Genomic DNA, 23,731 nt, shown 5'->3' with positions numbered 1-23,731 from the left:
GCCAGTGATGTCACACTGTACATTATTACTGTACATACACCTAGCATGTAATACAATACAACTACTGGACTACAGCCGGTGATGTCACATTGTATGTTACTACTGTATATACACCCTGCATGTAACAATACAACAACTACTGGACTACAGCCGGTGATGTCACATCGTACATTACTACTGTACATACACCCTGCATGTAACAATACAACTACTACTGGACTACAGCCAGTGATGTCACATCGTACATTACTACTGTATATACACCCTGCATGTAACAATACAACAACTACTGGACTACAGCCGGTGATGTCACATCGTACATTACTACTGTATATACACCCTGCATGTAATACAATACAACAACTACTGGACTACAGCCAGTGATGTCACATCATACATTACTACTGTATATACACCCTGCATGTAACAATACAACAACTACTGGACTACAGCCGGTGATGTCACACTGTACATTACTACTGTGCATACACCCTGCATGTAACAATCCAACAGTTACTGGACTACAGCCGGTGATGTCACACTATACATTACTACTGTACATACACCCTGCATGTAATACAATACAGCAACTACTGGACTACAGCCGGTGATGTAACATCGTACATTACTACTGTACATACAGCCAGCATGTAATACAATACAACAGTTACTGGACTACAGCCGGTGATGTCACACTGTACATTACTACTGTACATACACCCAGCATGTAACAATCCAACAACTACTGGACTACAGCCGGTGATGTCACACTGTACATTACTACTGTGTATATACCCTGCATGTAACAATCCAACAACTGCTGGACCACAGCCGGCGATGTCACATTGTACATTACTACTGTACATACACCCTGCATGTAATACAATACAGCAACTACTGGACCACAGCCGGCGATGTCACATTGTACATTACTACTGTGCATACACCCAGCATGTAATACAATCCAACAACTACTGGACTACAGCCGGTGATATCACACTATAAATTACTACTGTACATATACCCTGCATCTAATACAATACAACAACTACTGGACTACAGCTGGTGATGTCACACTATACATTACTACTGTACATACACCCAGCATGTAACAATACAACTACTACTGGACTACAGCCGGTGATGTCACACTATACATTACTACTGTACATACACCCTGCATGTAATACAATACAACAACTACTGGACTACAGCCGGTGATGTCACACTATACATTACTACTGTACATACACCCAGCATGTAACAATCCAACAACTACTGGACTACAGCCGGTGATATCACACTATAAATTACTACTGTACATATACCCTGCATGTAACAATCCAACAACTACTGGACTACAGCCGGTGATGTCACACTGTACATTACTACTGTACATACACCCTTCATGTAACAATAAAACAGCTACTGGACTACAGCCGGTGATGTCATATTGTACATTACTACTGTATATACACCCAGCATGTAATACAATCCAACAACTACTGGACTACAGCCGGTGATATCACACTATAAATTACTACTGTACATATACCCTGCATCTAATACAATACAACAACTACTGGACTACAGCTGGTGATGTCACACTATACATTACTACTGTACATACACCCAGCATGTAACAATACAACTACTACTGGACTACAGCCGGTGATGTCACACTATACATTACTACTGTACATACACCCTGCATGTAATACAATACAACAACTACTGGACTACAGCCGGTGATGTCACACTATACATTACTACTGTACATACACCCAGCATGTAACAATCCAACAACTACTGGACTACAGCCGGTGATATCACACTATAAATTACTACTGTACATATACCCTGCATGTAACAATCCAACAACTACTGGACTACAGCCGGTGATGTCACACTGTACATTACTACTGTACATACACCCTTCATGTAACAATAAAACAGCTACTGGACTACAGCCGGTGATGTCATATTGTACATTACTACTGTATATACACCCAGCATGTAACAATCCAACAACTGCTGTACAATAAACGCTTGTACCTCCGGTTGGATACATTTTACACTATCAGACCAGGAGGGAGATTAGTTCTGCTGATGTGTATAGACTGCGTACAATTGTAACATACCATGAGATGTATTAGATCGGGCCAGGTTTACAACTTCCGTATGTTAAAAACAAACATTGTTTCCATTCACTGACAACAAGCAGGTGCCTTTAAAATGGAGAAGAATTGAAACAGAAAGTATATTTAATTATTCAATGATTTACCGTCCCTTTAAATCATTAAATTACTGAGTCTGGTAGTGAAAGGGTTACAGGTTTGGGTTTACTTGATGCTTTTCACAATTCACAGCAGGGAATCTCTCATATAAGGAGAGTGTGTGGAGCTCAGTGTGGCCCCCTTGTGGCCATTAGTGGTAGCTCCGTCACGGTAATAAGTCTCAGCCTAGTAGTGGTTGTATTCTGGTAATGCTTGGCTCTGATCTACAGTGTAGGGTGCAGCTGATGATTTACTGCGTCCATTCTAAACATAGATGTAGCAGAGCTGAATGTGTTGTTTAGCTGTTATAGCATATCCTGCTATTGTAAATGTTTGCGGTGGGATGGTATGTTATGATATTACCATGACTGCCTGCTACATCTGACATAAGCAAGCCATGTATGCACCTAACACATCCAGCTCTGCTATATCTGGCATATAGTACCCAGCAGCTGACACACTCAGTTCTGCTACGCGCTGCATTAGGTTATGTTCATATGGAAAAATTCACACTGGATTTTTCTGGACAGATTCTGCCTCTAAATCCATGCTGGGAATTTGGTGCAGAATTGCCCTTCTTTCTGCCACAGATCCACATGTGATTTTATCCCTTTTTTTAATGACCAAATCTGGGATTGACAAGGCAACTGTTATGTGGATTCACAACTGGCTGAGTGATCGTACTCAAAGAGTGGTCATAAATGGCTGCACATCCAAGTGGAAGAATGTATCAAGTGGGGACCACAAGGCTCTGTCCGAGGCCCAGTGTTGGTCAACATTGTTATAACTGATCTGGAGGAGGGAATTGTGGGAAACTGATCATATTTGCTGATGACACAAAGCTAGGAGGGATAGCTAACACTAAGGAAGGGAGAGACTATTCAAAAAGATTTAGAAAAGCTTGAACAGTGGGCAGCGACTAACAATGACAAAAGCACATACAGAATGGGAGGAATTGGGCTAAGCAGCAGCACATGTGAAAAAGACTTGTGTATACTAATAGATCACAGACTGAACATGAGTCAACAATGTGATGCAGCAGCCAAAAAGGCAAACACAATTCTGGGGTGTATTAAAAAAGACATAGACAAAGAAAAGCAAGTTTAGAGAAGAGCTACCAAGATGGTGAGTGGTCTGCAAATCATGTCCTATGAGGAACAGGTAAAGGATCTGGGAATGTTTAGCAGAAGAGAAGGCTGAGCGGAGACTTAATAGCAATACAGCAACTACTGGACTACAGCCGGTGATGTCACACTATACATTACTAGACATTTGTATAGTGTAGACATTACTGTCTACAAATATCTGAAGGGCTGTCACAGTGCAGAGGGATCAGCCCTATTCTCATCTGCACAAGGAAAGACTAGAAGCAATGAAAGGGAGGAGACACAGATATTAGACAGTGAGGGTGATCAATGAGTGAAACAGGTTGCCACTTCAATGGAAGTGTTCAAACAAAGGCTGGACAAATATCTGTCTGGGATGATTTAGTGATCCTGCACTGAGCAGGGGGCTGGACCCAATGACCCTGGAGGTCCCTTCCAACTATACCATTCTATGATTCTATATCAGGAAGAGGGGGGCCGGGTGCCACTGACCCCTCTAAGGGAAAAAAAAACAAAGGATATTATCCTTGTAGATTACAAGAATTGAGTGACACAAGATGACGGCTCCGGGACAGATACCTGCAGGTCTTTATTATGCTTCTTTACGGGGTGTTGCTCTGAGGTTGTCGGGTCACTGGAAGTATTGTGTAAGTTACCTTATTACTCCCCATCGAGGTCACGTGTTCCCTGGTCAGTAAAGCAGCAGGCCCAATGTGGAAGACGCAAGAGAATCGCTTTGGGGCTTTAAAGGGGCTTTAAACTTGTGCATACATCTTTTTAGGGAGGTGTCTTGGATGACAGCGGGGCTCCTGCTCTAACTGCCAGGAGCAGAGAAACTTCAGATCCTGGTAGTTTAACCCCTAACATGCCACAATCAATAGCAACTGCAGCCGGTTTCATGTCAACTGGAAGCCTGACAAAGGCCGCCATGTCTGCTATGTAACAGCCTATTAGGCCCCGCCTCCGACAGAGTCTAGTAGGCTGCTGTCATAGGCTCAGTAGAGTGCACTATATAAGTACAGTCATATCTCCACTTTGGTCGCCTTCTTCTTTCGCCAGTTTCCAGTTTCGCCGATTCTTCACCTTGGAATTTTGTCTCTACCTCCGTTGCTTGCTTCTAATTTCACCGGCGGCCACCGGCCCACGTGATCTCGTTGCTGACATCACAGCTATTCATGGATTGCTCCAATCACAGTCATTTATGAATGCCTGTGATTGGAGCATCCAGCACGGCTATGATTGGCTGAGCAGGCTGTCACTCAGCTGACTCAGCCAATCAGAGCAATCTCTTGCTGGAAGTGGGGGATTTAAATCCCTCATTACTAGCAAGATGCTCTGCCGGCTTGACAAGCCTGCACGAAGCTCCGCAGAGTGGCCCCCAGGACACCGACGGCACCTGTAAGGTGAGCATATTGATTTTTTCTCTCCGGCAGTGTAGCTCAGGTATTTAGCGTTGCCAAAAACGCAGTACCAACCTCTGCTGAAACCGCTGCCCATTCATTTCAGTGGGCGACGCAGGGCTTAAAAATGTTGTGTGAGCAGCCCCATTGAATGAATGGCAGCGTTGTACAGTGTTTAGCGCTAAGCTGAAAAAACAGTGCTAAACGCTGTAGAAAAATGTGGTTTGGTGTTTTTTGGAATGTCTAGAATGAATTAATTGGATTTCCATTGATTCCCATGGTAATAATTACTTCCAGTTCAGTTGGTTTCAAGTTTAGCCGATTGCTTTCGGATGGATTACCAACGAAATTCGAGGAGTGACAGTAATGGCGTGTCTATCCCAGTGATCGAATGATCGCATCTCCAGGAAAAGAGTCAATAGAATTTTAAAAAATCCATTTTAATAGCATTGTTTTTTTCTCCCACAAAAACCCTTTTTAAATGGCTGAAATACCAAACAAACAAAACCCGACACATCATGGGGATTACCGCGATCGCAGCGCCCAGACAATGGGAATCATTTTAAGAACTAACCCCAGAATTGTTGTTTTTCTTTTGTTGGTCTCCCCAAAAAATGCAATAAAAAGCCAACCCAGAAGTCACCGGTACCTCAGGCTGGTAGCAATAATTAACTCCAACTCCTCCTGCAAATAACGCAAGTCCTCCCAGAGCTCCGCTGACGGGATAGTAAACGTTTTATGGGTCTTAGAATGCAATTCAGCGTCTTTTGTTTGCCAAGTAAGGGACAGGACCCCAAGAAGCGGGTGCTGCCTGCAGGGCGAGTCATGGGGTGTGCAGACGGGGAGCTCAAGACCAAAAACTAGCAAAGCTTATTACTGCTCCGGATTTGTATTATTATATGAGGAGAGGGGTCTTCTCTAACCCCTCATACTGTGCGCCCCTACAGCTATGTCCCTGAAGGCACATGCTGGTCTAGGAGGTTGTTGTTAGATAGTACAGAGCCCTGGACAACAAATAATACCGCCATGTAGTATCCAAATAATTCGACCATATAGTACCAACATAATGCTGACTTTGCCCAAAAGTTACCGCCTTAATAATTCCCTATACACTGACCACATACTGCAGTATATACAGATTACAGAATACCGTTATTTACTGCTAAGGAGATACTGCCATATAGTGTTCTTCCAGTTCCCGCATAATACTCCATATACAGCCTATTCCTCCGTGTAGTGCTAAAATAATACTGCCATATAAGGCCCATATAACACCACCATATAGCATTCAATCCTTCCAGTCCCTCATAATACTGAATACAAAGCCCACAGAATGCAGTGTATACAGCCTATCCAATACTACTATTTAGCTACTACTATATAATACCTCTGTGTAATGCTAAGACAATACTGCCATATACGGCCCGCATAACACTGCCATATAGTGTTCAAGCAACACATTTTCTCATAGTTCCCACACATACTGACCCTCCATTTCCAATTAAGCCCACCATACCCTGCTACATAATACTGGGTGGGTTTCGGTTGCTTGTCAGGTTCCTGTCCTCGGGTGGTGGGGTGACTAGTTGTGAGCCCTAAGCAGTTGCCCAGTCTGCTAGCCCTGGTGGTGGCGGTGGTACTACATGGTGCAGCAGAGTCCAGCACATAACAAGGGTAGTCATTTCAGTGCAAAATTATATGATGGACACCCCAGAAGGGGTTGAGCTCTTCTCACCCCATAGACTTAACCCTTTGTCATTAAAGCCCCCCACCCCTTGCCTATTGTGCTGAAAGTAGAGACCATTGCATCTGGCTGGAGACCACTGTGAATTATTTACAGGTCTCCTATCTGCAAAAGGAAGGAAAAAGGGGACAGAGTTAGTGGGAGAGTCAGTGAGGAGGGAGGAGATTACACTACATGGAGCTGCTCCCCCCCTCCCTCTGCCTCGCTCAGTCAATGCACAGTGTATGAGAGAGAGGCGCACAGCTCTGGAGGCAGCCAGCTGAGGATTAGCCAGCTCTTCTCCTGCCTCTTGGATGACTGATCTTGCCCAACTATGGCTTTAATAGTTCACCTGAAGACCGTGACAGACCTGAGGGGCAAGGGCGACCGCATCGCAAAAGTGGCGTTCAGAGGTAAGCGAGCCGCACTCCTGTTATCCATCGGAAGGATGGAGCATGACTGTATGTGTGTAGATGTGTGTGGGAGGGGGAGAAGGAAAAGTTCTCTGCAGAACCGGAGGAGGGAGAAGGTGATGGGGATGCCCTCCATAACCCTGGTCAGATGCTGCAGGGTCCAACCTGGACTGTAGGCATCTAGTGATGCGAGGACCAGACTGGACGGTGGGTATAGTGATGTCATAACTAACTTAGACCACAGGCAGAAACTGATGTAATAACTGACCTGGACCATACACACCTGGTGTTGTCATAAGTGACCTGGACCATAGACATCTAGTGATGTAGGGAGTAACCCCGGCAGCTAGAGCTCTTAGGTCCAGCGTGAACTTGTAGGTATCTAGTGATATAAGGACCAACATGGGCAATACACACCTAGTGCTTTAAGAACTAACCTGGACCATAGGCATCTAGTGATGTAAGAACCAAGCTGGACCACAGGCATCTAGAGATGTAATCACTGACCTGGACCGTACGCACCTGGTGATGTCATAGCTAACCTGGACCCTAGACATCTAGTAATGCCATAACTAACTCAGAACAGGCATCTAGTGATGAAGAGAGTAACCTTAACTATAGACAGCTAGAGATGTTAGGACCAGCCTGGAACATGAGTGTGTGGTGATGTAATAACTGACCAGGACCACAAACATCTAGTGATAAGGACCAATGTGATGTAAGGTCCAACCTGGACTATAGGTATCTAGTGATATACAGACCAACTTGGTCCATAGGAATCTAGTGATGTAAGAACTAACCTGGGCTATAGGCATCTAGTTGTATAATAACCTGGACGATAGACACCTAGTGATGTAATAACCACGACTATAGGCATCTAGTCGTGTAATAACCTGGACTATAGGCATCTAGTGATGTAACAGCCAACCTGGACCCTAGACATCTAGTGATGTAATGACCAACCTGGACCCTAGACATCTAGTGATGTAAAGTCCAACCTGGACTATAGGCATCTAGTTGTGTAATAACCTGGATGATAGACACCTAGTGATGTAATAACCAGGACTATAGGCATCTAGTCGTGTAATAACCTGGACCATAGACATCTAGTGATGTAACAACCAACTTGGACCATAGACATCTAGTAATGTAACACCCAACCTGGACTATGGGCATCTAGTGATGTAACGACCAAGCTAGACCATAGGCATCTTATGATGTAACAACCAACCTGGACCAAAGGCATCTAGTGATGTAACAACCAACCTGGACTATAGGCAGGTATTGATGTAATAACTAACATGAACCATAGACATCTAGTTATGTAACAACCAGTCTGGACTATAGGTATCTAGTGATGTACCGACCAACAAGGACCATAGGCGTCTAGTGATGTAACGACTATCTGGACCATAGACATCTAGGGATGTAACGACCAACCTGGACTATAGGCATCTAGTGATGTAACAAACAACCTGGACCATAGGCATCTAGTGATGTAACGATAAACCTGGACTATGGACATCTAGTGATGTAATGACCAACCTGGACCACAAACATCTAGTGACAAGGACCAATGTGATGTAAAGTCCAACCTGGACTATAGGCATCTAGTTGTGTAATAACCTGGATCATAGAAACCTAGTGATGTAATAACCTGGACTATAGGCATCTAGTCGTGTAATAACCTGGACTATAGGCATCTAGTGATGTAACAACCAACCTGGACCATAGGCATCCAGTGATGTAATGACCAACCAGGGCTATAGACATGTAGTGATGTAACAACCAACTTGGGCTATAGGCATCTAGTGATGTAACAACCAACCTGGACTATAGGCAGGTATTGATGTAATAACTAACATGAACTATAGACATCTAGTTATGTAACAACCAGTCTGGACTATAGGTATCTAGTGATGTACCGACCAACAAGGACCATAGACATCTAGGGATGTAATGACCAACCTGGATCCTAGACATCTAGTGATGTAATAACCAACCTAGACCATAGACATTTAGTGATGTAATGACCAACTTGGACCATAGACATCTAGTGATGTAACGACCAACTTGAACCATAGAAATCTAGTGATGTAACAACCAACCTGGACTATAGGCATCTAGTGATGTAACGACCAACCTGGACCATAGGCATCTAGTGATGTAACAACCAACCTGGACTATAGGTATCTAGTGATGTAACGACCAACAAGGACCATAGGCATCTAGTGATGTAACGACCAACCTGGACCATAGACATCTAGTGATGTAATACCTAACCTCTACCATAGGTTTCCAGTGTTCTAAGGACCAAGCTGAACCATAGACATCTAATGATGTAATAACTAACCTGGACCATATACTGTACATCTTGTAGTGTAAGGTGCAAACAGGACTGTAGACTTCTAGTGATGCAAGAACTAACCTGGACCATAGGCATCTAGTGATATAACAACCAACCTGGACTATGCATCTACTGATGCAACGGCCAACCTGGACCATAGGCATTTAGTGATGTAAGAACCAACTTGCACCATAGGCATTTAGTAATGTAATAACCTGGATCATAGACATCTAGTTATGTGATAACTAACATAGACCATAGACATGTAGTGGTGTATGGACCAAGCTGGACCATAGGCATATACTGATGAAATGACCAACCTGGACTATAGGCATCTACTGATGTAACGACCAACCTGGACCATAGGCATCTACTGATGTAACGACCAACCTACAGTATAGGCATCTAGTGATGTAACGACCAACCTGGATCAAAGACATCTAGTGGTGTAACGACAAACCTGGTTCATAGACATGTAGTGGTGTAAGGACCAAGCTGGACCTTAAGCATCTACTGATGCAACAACCAACCTAGACTGTAGGCATTTGGTAATGTAACGACCAACCTGGACCATAGACATATAGTAGTTAAGGACCAAGGTGGACCATAGGCATCTAGTGATATAATGACCAACCTGGACTATAGGCATCTGGTGATGTAATAACCTATACCATAGGCATCTAGTGATGCAATAACCTGGACCATAGGCATCTAGTGATATAATGACCAACCTGGACCGTAGACATCTAGTGATGTAATAACCTGGACCATAAGCATTCAGTGGTATAAGAACCAGAACCATAGGCATCTAGTAATTTAATAACCTGGACCATAGGCATCTAGTGATGTAATAAGTAACCTGCCCTATAGAAATGTAGTGGTGTAGGGACCAAGTTGGACCATAGGCATCTAGTGATGTAATGACCAACCTGGACTATAGGTATCTAGTGATGTAACGACCAACCTGGACTATAGGCATGTAGTGATGTAACGACCAAGCTGGACCATTGGCATCTGTTGATGTAATTACCAACCTGGACTGTATGAATCTAGTGATGCAACGATCAACCTGGACCATAGACTTGTAGTGGTGCAAGGACCAAGCTGGACTATAGGCATCTACTGATGTAACGACCAATCTGAACTATAGGCATCTAGTGATGTAACGGCCAACCTGGATCATAGACAACGAGTGATAAAATAACTAACTTGGACCATAGGTTTCTAGTGTTCTAAGGACCAAGCTGAACCAAAGGCAACTAGTGATGTAAGGACCACGCTGGACTATAGGCATCTAGTGATATAATAACCTGGACCCTAGCATCTAGTGATGTTATAACCTGGACTATAGGCATCTTGTCATGTAATAACCTGGACCATAGGCATCTAGTGGTGTAACGACAAACCTGGTTCATAGACATGTAGTGGTGTAAGGACCAAGCTGGACCTTAAGCATCTACTGATGCAACAACCAACCTAGACTGTAGGCATTTGGTAATGTAACGACCAACCTGGACCATAGACATATAGTAGTTAAGGACCAAGGTGGACCATAGGCATCTAGTGATATAATGACCAACCTGGACTATAGGCATCTGGTGATGTAATAACCTATACCATAGGCATCTAGTGATGCAATAACCTGGACCATAGGCATCTAGTGATATAATGACCAACCTGGACCGTAGACATCTAGTGATGTAATAACCTGGACCATAAGCATTCAGTGGTATAAGAACCAGAACCATAGGCATCTAGTAATTTAATAACCTGGACCATAGGCATCTAGTGATGTAATAAGTAACCTGCCCTATAGAAATGTAGTGGTGTAAGGACCAAGTTGGACCATAGGCATCTAGTGATGTAATGACCAACCTGGACTATAGGTATCTAGTGATGTAACGACCAATCTGGACTATAGGCATGTAGTGATGTAACGACCAAGCTGGACCATTGGCATCTGTTGATGTAATTACCAACCTGGACTGTATGAATCTAGTGATGCAACGATCAACCTGGACCATAGACTTGTAGTGGTGCAAGGACCAAGCTGGACTATAGGCATCTACTGATGTAATGACCAACCTGGACCATAGGCATCTACTGATGTAACGACCAATCTGAACTATAGGCATCTAGTGATGTAACGGCCAACCTGGATCATAGACAACGAGTGATAAAATAACTAACTTGGACCATAGGTTTCTAGTGTTCTAAGGACCAAGCTGAACCAAAGGCAACTAGTGATGTAAGGACCACGCTGGACTATAGGCATCTAGTGATATAATAACCTGGACCCTAGCATCTAGTGATGTTATAACCTGGACTATAGGCATCTTGTCATGTAATAACCTGGACCATAGGCATCTAGTGGTGTAACGACAAACCTGGTTCATAGACATGTAGTGGTGTAAGGACCAAGCTGGACCTTAAGCATCTACTGATGCAACAACCAACCTAGACTGTAGGCATTTGGTAATGTAACGACCAACCTGGACCATAGACATATAGTAGTTAAGGACCAAGGTGGACCATAGGCATCTAGTGATATAATGACCAACCTGGACTATAGGCATCTGGTGATGTAATAACCTATACCATAGGCATCTAGTGATGCAATAACCTGGACCATAGGCATCTAGTGATATAATGACCAACCTGGACCGTAGACATCTAGTGATGTAATAACCTGGACCATAAGCATTCAGTGGTATAAGAACCAGAACCATAGGCATCTAGTAATTTAATAACCTGGACCATAGGCATCTAGTGATGTAATAAGTAACCTGCCCTATAGAAATGTAGTGGTGTAAGGACCAAGTTGGACCATAGGCATCTAGTGATGTAATGACCAACCTGGACTATAGGTATCTAGTGATGTAACGACCAACCTGGACTATAGGCATGTAGTGATGTAACGACCAAGCTGGACCATTGGCATCTATTGATGTAATTACCAACCTGGACTGTATGAATCTAGTGATGCAACGATCAACCTGGACCATAGACTTGTAGTGGTGCAAGGACCAAGCTGGACTATAGGCATCTACTGATGTAATGACCAACCTGGACCATAGGCATCTACTGATGTAACGACCAACCTGAACTATAGGCATCTAGTGATGTAACGGCCAACCTGGATCATAGACAACGAGTGATAAAATAACTAACTTGGACCATAGGTTTCTAGTGTTCTAAGGACCAAGCTGAACCAAAGGCAACTAGTGATGTAAGGACCACGCTGGACTATAGGCATCTAGTGATATAATAACCTGGACCCTAGCATCTAGTGATGTTATAACCTGGACTATAGGCATCTTGTCATGTAATAACCTGGACCATAGGCATCTAGTGGTGTAATAACCTGTACCATAGTGATGTAATAACTAGCCTGGACCATAGGCTTCTAGTGATCTAACAACAAAGCTGAACCATAGGCAACTAGTGATGTAATAACCTGGACCATAGACATCTAGTGATGTAATAAGTAACCTGGACCATAGGCATCTAGTGATACAATAACCTGGACTATAGGCATCTAGTCATGTATTAACCTGGATCATAGGCATCTAGTGATGTAATATCCTGGACCATAGGCATCTAGTGGTATAATAATCTTTACCGTAGACATCTAGTGATGTAATAACCTGTATCATAGCGATCTTATGATGTAATAACCTGGACCATAAACATCTAGTCATGTTAGAACCTGGACCGTAGTCATCTAGTGATGTAAAAAGTAACCTGGACCATAGGCTTCTAGTGATGTAAGGACCAAGCTGAACCATAGGCAGCGAGGGATGTAATAACCTGGACCATAGTCATCTAGTGATGTAATTAGTCACCTGGACCATAGGTATCTAGTGATGTAATAAGTAACCTGGACCATAGGCATCTAGTGATGTAATAAGTAGCCTGGACTGTAGGCATCTAGTGATGTAATAACCTGGACCATAGGCAACTAGTGATGTAATAAACTGAACCATAGACATTCAATGATTTAATAAGTAATCTTGACCATAGGCATCTAGTGATGTAATAAGTAACCTGGACTATAGGCATCTAGTCAAGTAATTACCTTGATCATAGCCATTTAGTGATGTAATAACCTGGACCATAGGCATCTAGTGGTGTAATAACCTGTACCGTAGACATCTAGTGATGCAATAACCTGTACCATAGAGATCTACTGATGTAATAACCTGGACCATAAACATCTAGTGGAATAAAAACCTGGACCATAGGCAACTAGTGATGTAATAACCTGGACCATAAGCATCTAGTGGTATAAGAACCTGAACCATAGGCAACTAATGATCTAATAATGTGGACCATAGGCTTCTAGTGATGTAATAAATATCCTGGACCATAAGCATCTAGTGATGTAATAACCTGGACCATAGACATCTAGTGATGTAATAAGTAACCTGGACCATAGACATCTAGTGATGTAATAAGTAACCTGGACCATAGACATCTAGTGATGTAATAAGTAACCTGGACCATAGGCATCTAGTGATGTAATAAATAACCTGGACCATAGGCATCTAGTGATGTAATAAATAACCTGGACCATAGGCATCTAGTGATGTAATAAGTAACCTGGACCATAGGCATCTAGTGATGTAATAAGTAACCTGGACCATAGGCATCTAGTGATGTAACGACTCATTTGCACCATAAACATATAGAGAGTTAATAAGTAACTTGAGTTATAGACATGTGGTGATGTTGGGACCTACCTGGACCATAGACATGTGGTAATGTCGGGACCTACCTGGAGCATAGACATGTGGTGATGTTGGGACCTACCTGGAATATAGACATTTGGTGATGTCTGTACCTACCTGGAACATAGACATTTGGTGATGTTGGGACCTACCTGGACCACAGACATGTGATGTCGGGACCTACTTGTTCCAAAGACATGTGGTGATGTCAGGACCTACCTGGACCATAGTCGTATGGTGATGTCGGGACCTACCTGTACCATATACAGATGTGTGATGATGTCGGGGCCTACCTGGACCATAGACATGTGGTGATGTCAGGACCTACCTGGACCATAGACATGTGGTGATGTCGGGACCTACCTGGACCATAGACATGTGGTGATGTCGGGACCTAACTGGAACATAGACGTATGATGATGTTGGGACCTACCTGGACCATAGACAGATGTGTGATGATGTCGGGGCCTACCTGGACCACAGACATGTGGTGATGTCAGGACCTACCTGAACCATACACATGTGATGATGTCGGGGCCTACCTGAACCATACACATGTGATGATGTCGGGGCCTACCTGGACCATAGACATGTGGTGATGTCGGGGCCTACCTGGACCATAGACATGTGGTGATGTTGGGACCTACCTGGACCATAGACATGTGGTGATGTCGGGACCCACCTGGACCATAGACATGTGGTGATGTCGGGACCTACCTGGACCATAGACATGTGGTGATGTTGGGACCTACCTGGACCATAGACATGTGGTGATGTTGGGACCTACCTGGACCATAGACATGTGGTGATGTTGGGACCTACCTGGACCATAGACATGTGGTGATGTTGGGACCTACCTGGACCATAGACATGTGGTGATGTCGGGACCTACCTGGACCATAGACATGTGGTGATGTCGGGGCCTACCTGGACCATAGACATGTGGTGATGTTGGGACCTACCTTAACCATACACATGTGATGATGTCGGGGCCTACCTGGACCATAGACATGTGGTGATGTTGGGACCTACCTGGACCATAGACATGTGGTGATGTCGGGGCCTACCTGGACCATAGACATGTGGTGATGTCAGGGCCTACCTGGACCATAGACATGTGGTGATGTTGGGACCTACCTGGACCATAGACATGTGGTGATGTCGGGACCCACCTGGACCATAGACATGTGGTGATGTCGGGACCTACCTGGACCATAGACATGTGGTGATGTTGGGACCTACCTGGACCATAGACATGTGGTGATGTTGGGACCTACCTGGACCATAGACATGTGGTGATGTTGGGACCTACCTGGACCATAGACATGTGGTGATGTTGGGACCTACCTGGACCATAGACATGTGGTGATGTCGGGACCTACCTGGACCATAGACATGTGGTGATGTCGGGGCCTACCTGGACCATAGACATGTGGTGATGTTGGGACCTACCTTAACCATACACATGTGATGATGTCGGGGCCTACCTGGACCATAGACATGTGGTGATGTCGGGACCTACCTGGACCATAGACATGTGGTGATGTCGGGGCCTACCTGGACCATAGACATGTGGTGATGTTGGGACCTACCTGGACCATAGACATGTGGTGATGTCGGGGCCTACCTGGACCATAGACATGTGGTGATGTCGGGGCCTACCTGGACCATAGACATGTGGTGATGTTGGGACCTACCTGGACCATAGACATGTGGTGATGTTGGGACCTACCTGGACCATAGACATGTGGTGATGTCGGGACCTACCTGGACCATAGACATGTGGTGATGTCGGGACCTACCTGGACCATAGACATGTGGTGATGTCGGGGCCTACCTGGACCATAGACATGTGGTGATGTTGGGACCTACCTGGACCATAGACATGTGGTGATGTTGGGACCTACCTGGACCATAGACATGTGGTGATGTCGGGACCTACCTGGACCATAGACATGTGGTGATGTCGGGACCTACCTGGACCATAGACATGTGGTGATGTCGGGGCCTACCTGGACCATAGACATGTGGTGATGTTGGGACCTACCTGGACCATAGACATGTGGTGATGTCGGGACCTACCTGGACCATAGACATGTGGTGATGTCGGGGCCTACCTGGACCATAGACATGTGGTGATGTCGGGGCCTACCTGGACCATAGACATGTGGTGATGTTGGGACCTACCTGGACCATAGACATGTGGTGATGTTGGGACCTACCTGGACCATAGACATGTGGTGATGTCGGGACCTACCTGGACCATAGACATGTGGTGATGTCGGGACCTACCTGGACCATAGACATGTGGTGATGTCGGGGCCTACCTGGACCATAGACATGTGGTGATGTTGGGACCTACCTGGACCATAGACATGTGGTGATGTTGGGACCTACCTGGACCATAGACATGTGGTGATGTCGGGACCTACCTGGACCATAGACATGTGGTGATGTCGGGACCTACCTGGACCATAGACATGTGGTGATGTCGGGGCCTACCTGGACCATAGACATGTGGTGATGTTGGGACCTACCTGGACCATAGACATGTGGTGATGTCGGGACCCACCTGGACCATAGACATGTGGTGATGTCGGGGCCTACCTGGACCATAGACATGTGGTGATGTTGGGACCTACCTGGACCATAGACATGTGGTGATGTTGGGACCTACCTGGACCATAGACATGTGGTGATGTCGGGGCCTACCTGGACCATAGACGTGGTGATGTCGGGGCCTACCTGGACCATAGACATGTGGTGATGTCGGGGCCTACCTGGACCATAGACGTGGTGATGTCGGGGCCTACCTGGACCATAGACATGTGGTGATGTCGGGACCTACCTGGACCATAGGCCTTCAGTACAGTGGGGGCTATCTGCAGCCTGCACAGCAGGGACCTGGATGATGTAGTATTATTCAGAACAGAGTTGTATTCCAGGACTACAAGGGAATTTGAGTGTACCCTCCTGCCACCCTCCTGCCCCCGGGGGTCACCCGACTGCACACCCCCGGGGCAGCTCAGCGCAATGCTATGCAGATGTCACAGAATTAAGTGTATAAGATCTAGCAGAGTGGAATGTGTATTAAAACTGAAGATCCCAGAACGGAGTATGCCAGACAGAGCAGAGCTGGATGTGTCATATGAAGCAGGGTGTCATGTATAGCAGAGCTGAATGTGTCATATAAAGAAGGGTGTCATGTGTAGCAGAGCTGGATGTGTCATATAAAGAAGGGTGTCATGTGTAGCAGAGCTGGATGTGTCATATGAAGCAGGGTGTCGTGTAGTAGAGCTGAATGTGTCATATAAAGAAGGGTGTCATGTGTAGCAGAGCTGGATGTGTCATATAAAGAAGGGTGTCATGTATAGCAGAGCTGAATGTGTCATATAAAGCAGGCTGTCATGTAGCAGAGCTGGATGTGTCATATAAAGCAGGATGTCATGTATAGCAGAGCTGAATGTGTCATATAAAGCAGGCTGTCATGTAGCAGAGCTAGATGTGTCATATAAAGCAGGCTGTCATGTATAGCAGAGCTGGATGTGTCATATAAAGCAGGCTGTCATGTGTAGTAGAGCTGATGGTGTCATATAAAGCAGGCTGTCATGTGTAGCAGAGCTGAATGTGTCATAAAAAGCAGGGTGTCATGTAGCAGAGCTGAATGTGTCATATAAAGAAGGGTGTCATGTATAGCAGAGCTGAATGTGTTATATAAAGAAGGGTGTCATGTATAGCAGAGCTGAATGTGTCATATAAAGAAGGGTGTCATGTATAGCAGAGCTGAATGTGTTTTATTAAGGAAGGGTGTCATGTATAGCAAAGCTGAATGTGTCATATAAAGCAGGGTGTCATGTAAAGCAGAGCTGAATGTGTCATATGAAGCAGGGTGTCATGTATAGCAGAGCTGAATGTGTCATATAAAGCAGGGTGTCATGTAGCAGAGCTGAATGTGTCATATAAAGCAGGCTGTCATGTAGCAGAGCTGAATGTGTTATATTAAGGAAGGGTGTCATGTATAGCAGAGCTGAATGTGTCATATAAGGCAGGCTGTCATGTAGCAGAGCTGAATGTGTTATATTAAGGAAGGTTGTCATGTATAGCAGAGCTGAATGTGTCATATGAAGCAGGCTGTCATGTAGCAGGCTGAATGTGTCATATAAAGCAGGCTGTCATGTAGCAGAGCTGAATATGTCATTTAAAGCAGGGTGTCATGTGTAGCAGAGCTGAATATGTCATTTAAAGCAGGCTGTCATGTGTAGTACAGCTGAATGTGTCATATGAAGCAGGCTGTCATGTGTAGCAGAGCTGAGTGTGTCATATACAGTAGGGTCTTGTGTGTAGCAGAGCTGAGTGTATCCTATACAGTAGGGTCTTGTGTGTAGTAGAGCTGAGTGTGTCATTTATACATGAGCAGTTTAAGTTTGATTGATTTGAAACCTGCAGCTTTCCTGTTAACTCTCAGGCTGTAGGACCTCACAGCTCACTGCTGCCCCTGCTGGTTCCCTCTGTCTGTGCACTCTGATGCTCTCTATGATCACACCCTACACAATATGTAGTAACCTGATGAATAAGAAGCCGCATCTCTCACAATGCCGTGCAGCAGGGCGCAGCATGCCGGGCTGTCAGATGGGACGTGCCGCAGTCAGCAGAACTGTGAATGCACTTTGTAAAAACATTACACCTCTAACAGTAATCCTGAGCTGTTACTCCAGTCACATCCAGAGCTGCAGCCTTTCTATGCAGATATATGTCAGTAATCACTGTATCACTTTAGCCAGTCCTCCCTGACGCTGCAGCAGCATCCCCCTCCTCCCCTCTGCTCTGTGTGACTGGTACTGACTGAGGGGGATCTCAGCATTTACAGGGAGGCCAGGATGATGAGAGGTGCCCATGTAGCCACCGCACTCCAGAAACATCTAGCAGACATGCCACACACTGGGCACATCTGCTGGAAGTACCATCCCTGATGCTGCCCACCAGGGAAGAGAGGGGGAGCCCGGCCATTACTCATCCAGTCAGATTTACTGCCAGCACCAACATCTTCCTTCTGCCACAATCATAGGTACGGGTATACCAGGGGGACAGCACACATCCACTGGTCCCAACACCCCCTAACTGTCTGGTCAGATGCTCCTCTCTACTGGTGGTCTGTAGGGGGCGTCCTGAGCCCGGTCACCTTGTGCGCCCCATCCACTGGTCCCAACACCTCCTAACTGTCTAGTTAGATGCTCCTTTGTACTGGTGGTCTGTAGGGGGCGTCCTGAGCCCGGTCACCTTGTGTGCCCTCACACATCCACTGGTCCCAACACCCTCTAACAGTCTGTTCAGAGGCTCCTCTCTACTAGTGGTCTGTAGGGGGCGTCCTGAGCCCGGTCACCTTGTGTGCCCCATCCACTGGTCCCAACACCCTCTAACAGTCTGGTCAGATGGTCCTTTCTACTGGTGGTCTGTAGGAGGCATCCTGAGCCCGGTCACCACTGATCCCAACACCTCCTAACAGTCTGGTCAGACGCTCCTCTCTACTGGTGGTCTGTAGGGGGCGTCCTGAGCCCGGTCACTTTGTGTGCCCCAATCCACTGGTCCCAACACCCCCTAACACTCTGGTCAGACAATCCTCTCTACTCGTGGTCTGCAGGGGGCGTCCTGAGCCCGGTCACCTTGTGGGCCACCATCCACTGGTGCCAACACCTACTAACTGTCTAGTTAGACGCTCCTTTGTACTGGTGGTCTGTCGGTGGTCCTGAGCCCGGTCACCTTGTGTGCCCTCACACATCCACTGGTCCCAACACCTCCTAACAGTCTGGTCAGACGCTCCTCTCTACTGGTGGTCTGTAGGGGGCGGTCTGAGCTCGGTCACCTTGTGTGCTCCCATCCACTGGTTCCAATACCTCCTAACAGTCTGGTCAGAACGGCCCGGTGGGGGGACAAGTCATCGATACGACCATCCAGCTTCTCACACCCCAATAATGCGCCCCTCTCAGACTCTGGTAACGGGGTGAAATCTCTTCTCTGTGTCGTAGAGGAGTCTAGTGGCCAACAAGCTCTACAAGCGGAAGAAGAGGTCACTGCACACAAGGGGCCTCCGAGAGCCTCTTATAGGCCAAGGGGGGGACACCACTTTTAGGTCCTCTGGTGACCGTTCATCTAATCACAACTCTCATCGTTTGCATATCTGCCTGAGATGGAACGAATTCTGCAGCAATACGACTTCTTATAGGTACTTGAAGTTTTTTGACAAAGTGTGTATTTGATGGACGATTAGATTTTGCTCAGATGTTTATGTACTGATGCAGCAATGTCTCCAGTGGCCCTCGAGGTATAGGGGCCCCATTGTGATTTTGGTCTTTGCACCACCAATGACTCTCATCTTAGTCGGTCAGAGCTCTACCCATCCTCATATATGCCTCGAAGCCCTTCTAGATATCACAGTCATTAAGATGATATCCCACTGAGGTGTGAGCGTTCTGCAGATGATATAATGTGCATGGATGAAGCCGCTCGGCAGCTGATGATGTTGTAGGCTGGCAGCACGCCATCTAGATTATACAGCTCAATGCACATATAATGTACAGTAGCATTAGCTCAGAAAACGGAAGGATCGTACGGGGATGGAAGTGGCTGATGAGTAGTAAATGAAGAACATAGACGCAGCCGGTCCTGTTGTCCCTCGGCCCAAACATTGCCTTCGTTGGAGGAACATGGCACTCTCACCCCAGGGGCGCCTGCTGGAGTTTCTGGTGTTTCTTGAGAACAAGCAACCATCTTCATCATATCTCACCATGTGGGATTAGAATCCAAGAAGTTTGCACACATATGTATTGGCTTCTTCATAATATCACATCCTTGTGTCCGGCTTCCACTGGACCATCTAGTTATGTTCCCTTGATCTTGGCTTGTTGGGTTCTGGCTTCTGAGGAGCATCTTCCAAGTTTTCCAACAGCTGTTCTTCATTTGATCTGCAGGGTTCAGCTCAGCTCATTTTAATACCGTGCCCACTGTAGCCACTTCAGGGTTTCTGCCCCTAAGTAACCCCCTTACTGTAATAGTGCCATTAGTGACCCTCTTTTAATGACCTTCATTAAGCTCCTCACAGTAATACCTTCCTCTGTGACCCTCTCACAGTAATAGTGCCCCTCAGTGAGCACCTCACAGTAATAGTGCCCCTCAGTGACCCTCTTACAGTAATAGTGCCTCTCAGTGACCCCCTCACAGTAATAGTGCCCCTCAGTGACCCCCTCACAGTAATAGTGCCCCTCAGTGACCCCCTCACAGTAATAGTGCCTCTCAGTGACCTCCTCACAGTAATAGTGCCCCTCAGTGACCGCCTCATAGTAATAGTGTCCCTCAGTGACCCTTCTCACAGTAATAGTGTCCCTCAGTGACCTCCTCACAGTAATAATGTCCTCAGTGACCTCCTCACAGTAATAGTGCCCCTCAGTGACCTCCTCACAGTAATAGTGCCCCTCAGTGACCTCCTCACAGTAATAGTGCCCCTCAGTGACCCTCTCACAGTAATCATGCCCCTCAGTCACCCCCTCACAGTAATAGTGCCCCTCAGTCACCCCCTCACAGTAATAATGCCCCTCAGTGACCCCCTCACAGTAATGGTATCCCTCAGTGACCTCCTCACAGTGATAGTGTCCCTCAGTGACCTCCTCACTGTAATGGTGTCCCTCAGTGACCTCCACACAGTAATAGTGTCCCTCAGTGACCCCCTCACAGTAATAGTGCCCCTCAGTGACCTCCTCACAGTAATAGTGTCCCTCAGTGACCTCCTCACAGTGATCGTGCCAGTTACTGACCCCCTCATAGTAATGATGCCCCTCAGTGACTACCTCACAGTAATAGTGCCAGTTACTGACCCCCTCATAATAATGGTGCTCCTCAGTCACCCCCTCACAATAATAGTGCCCCTCAGTCACCCACTCACAGTAATAGTGCCCCTCAGTGACCCCCTCACAGTAATAGTGCCCTTCAGTGACCCTCCACAGTAATAGTGCCCTTCAGTGACCCCCTCACAGTAATAGTGCCCCTCAGTGACCCCCTCACAGTAATAGTGCCCCTCAGTGACCACATTACAGTAATAGTGCACCTCAGTCACCCCCTCACAGTAATAGTGTCCCTCAGTGACTTCTCACAGTAATAGTCCCTCTCAGTGACCCCTTCACAGTAATGTTGCTCCTTAGTGAACCCCTCTCAGTAATAGTGCCAGCTAGTGACCCCTCACAGTAATAGTGCCCCTCAGTCACCCCCTCACAGTAATAGCAATTGCTAGTCCTGACTGGGAAGGTATTCCCGCTAGTTGATGTACATCCTATATATAGCACAGGTTCAAGACCTGAGTCCGTGCCATCTGCAGCGGCTTTGCGCTACAACAGCGGGGATCGGTGACAACACTCATCCCCTGACAACTGATGATCCCTTACATGCTACAGTCGATATTGATATGTAAAGTGTTCACGGAGGTCGGCTCCCTTTGTTACGTCATCAGCCTTCCGCTGTGTAATTTCAGAGGGTTGATGGGTTGCGCAGTCTGCCGCAGCCTGCGATTGCTGTAATAAGCAGAAATGCATTGCAGTGTATTATCAGAGCAATCATCGCATCGCAGGTTCAAGTTTCCTACAGGGACATAATAAATAAAAAATAAAATAAAATTAGAAAAAAAACCACATGAAAAACAAAAAAAATGCATGCACTTTCCCCTTTTTGTTTAAAACAAATGTACCCAAACAATGGTACCAATAAAACCTACAGCGCGCCACACAAAAAAACAAGCCCTCATACAGCCATGTCGACGGAAAAATAAATAAGTTATGGCTTTTGAAACGTGGAGAGGAAAATCCCCCCAAAATTGTCACGTCCTTAGGACCAAATAGTTCATGTCACTAAGGGGTTAATTAAAGGAGTTTGCAGGACTATAAAAAACTGATTAAAGACTTTCAATTTTAGTGCCACCCCTGTACACAGGCTGTATGTGGTATTACAGCTGAGCCCCACTCCCTTCTAGAAAGCTAAACCGCAATGCCAGACGCGACCTAGGGAAAGGGGTGGCGCTGTTTTTACAAGAAAGCAGCCAGGCTTTTTAGCCAGTTGCGTTTTCACCATAAATTGCATTGGGCAGGTCCGAGGACTGGAGGTCCCCAGTCGGGTACAAGCTGCCAGGTTTACTCCGCGTCCTCCATCGTGACGTCTTCCTCCCTCCGCAGTATATTCGCGTTCGGCAGTGAAATCCTTGTTCTGCTGTCAGGGTGATCAATACATGGAGGTGACGGAGAGGCTACAGCTGAGGGAGCAATTTACTCAATCACCATCGACAGGCGGCTGATGGATGGACGGAGAACATGTTGTAGCACAATAACGACAGAGCGGCGCTGCTTCATCTCTATAAATCCAATGTCGCCTGGCCTGCGCTACACTTGGATGTGTGCATTGTGTAGTTCAGCTCTGCTACATGCACTGGCTGTGTAATGTATGGAAATATGTGTGTATAATGAGACACTGACTGGCCTCCAGACCCGCCCTGACCTCTGGGCATGAAACGGGTGGTCCGGGGCAGGGCATAAAACAGGTGTCCTGGGGCAGGGCATGAAACGGGTGGTCTGGGGCAAGGCATGAAACAGGTGTCCTGGGGCAGAGCATAAAACAGGTGTCCTGGGGCAGGGCATGAAACGGGTGGTCTGGGGCAAGGCATGAAACAGGTGTCCTGGGGCAGGGCATGAAACAGGTGTCCTGG

At 46.1% G+C, this 23,731-nt stretch overlaps 1 protein-coding gene across 6 annotated transcripts in view; it reads left to right on the top strand.

The window, feature by feature from the left end:
• Positions 1-6,753: 6,753 nt before the first annotated feature.
• The window catches only part of OTOF (otoferlin), a 362,878-nt gene continuing 345,900 nt past the window's right edge, over positions 6,754-23,731 (top strand). For all 6 annotated transcript variants that reach the window (XM_066594464.1, XM_066594452.1, XM_066594448.1 and 3 more), the window contains exon 1: positions 6,754-6,918. In XM_066594464.1, the coding sequence (XP_066450561.1) occupies positions 6,840-6,918 (79 nt within the window). In that variant the 5' untranslated portion in view covers positions 6,754-6,839. The remainder of the gene's footprint in view (positions 6,919-23,731) is intronic.

This window comes from Eleutherodactylus coqui, chromosome 1, assembly GCF_035609145.1.
Source record: "Eleutherodactylus coqui strain aEleCoq1 chromosome 1, aEleCoq1.hap1, whole genome shotgun sequence".
In the NCBI taxonomy this organism is placed as follows: domain Eukaryota; kingdom Metazoa; phylum Chordata; class Amphibia; order Anura; family Eleutherodactylidae; genus Eleutherodactylus; species Eleutherodactylus coqui.
The sequence above is the reverse complement of the archived record's forward strand: the minus strand, read 5'-3'. Positions and strand labels throughout refer to the sequence as shown.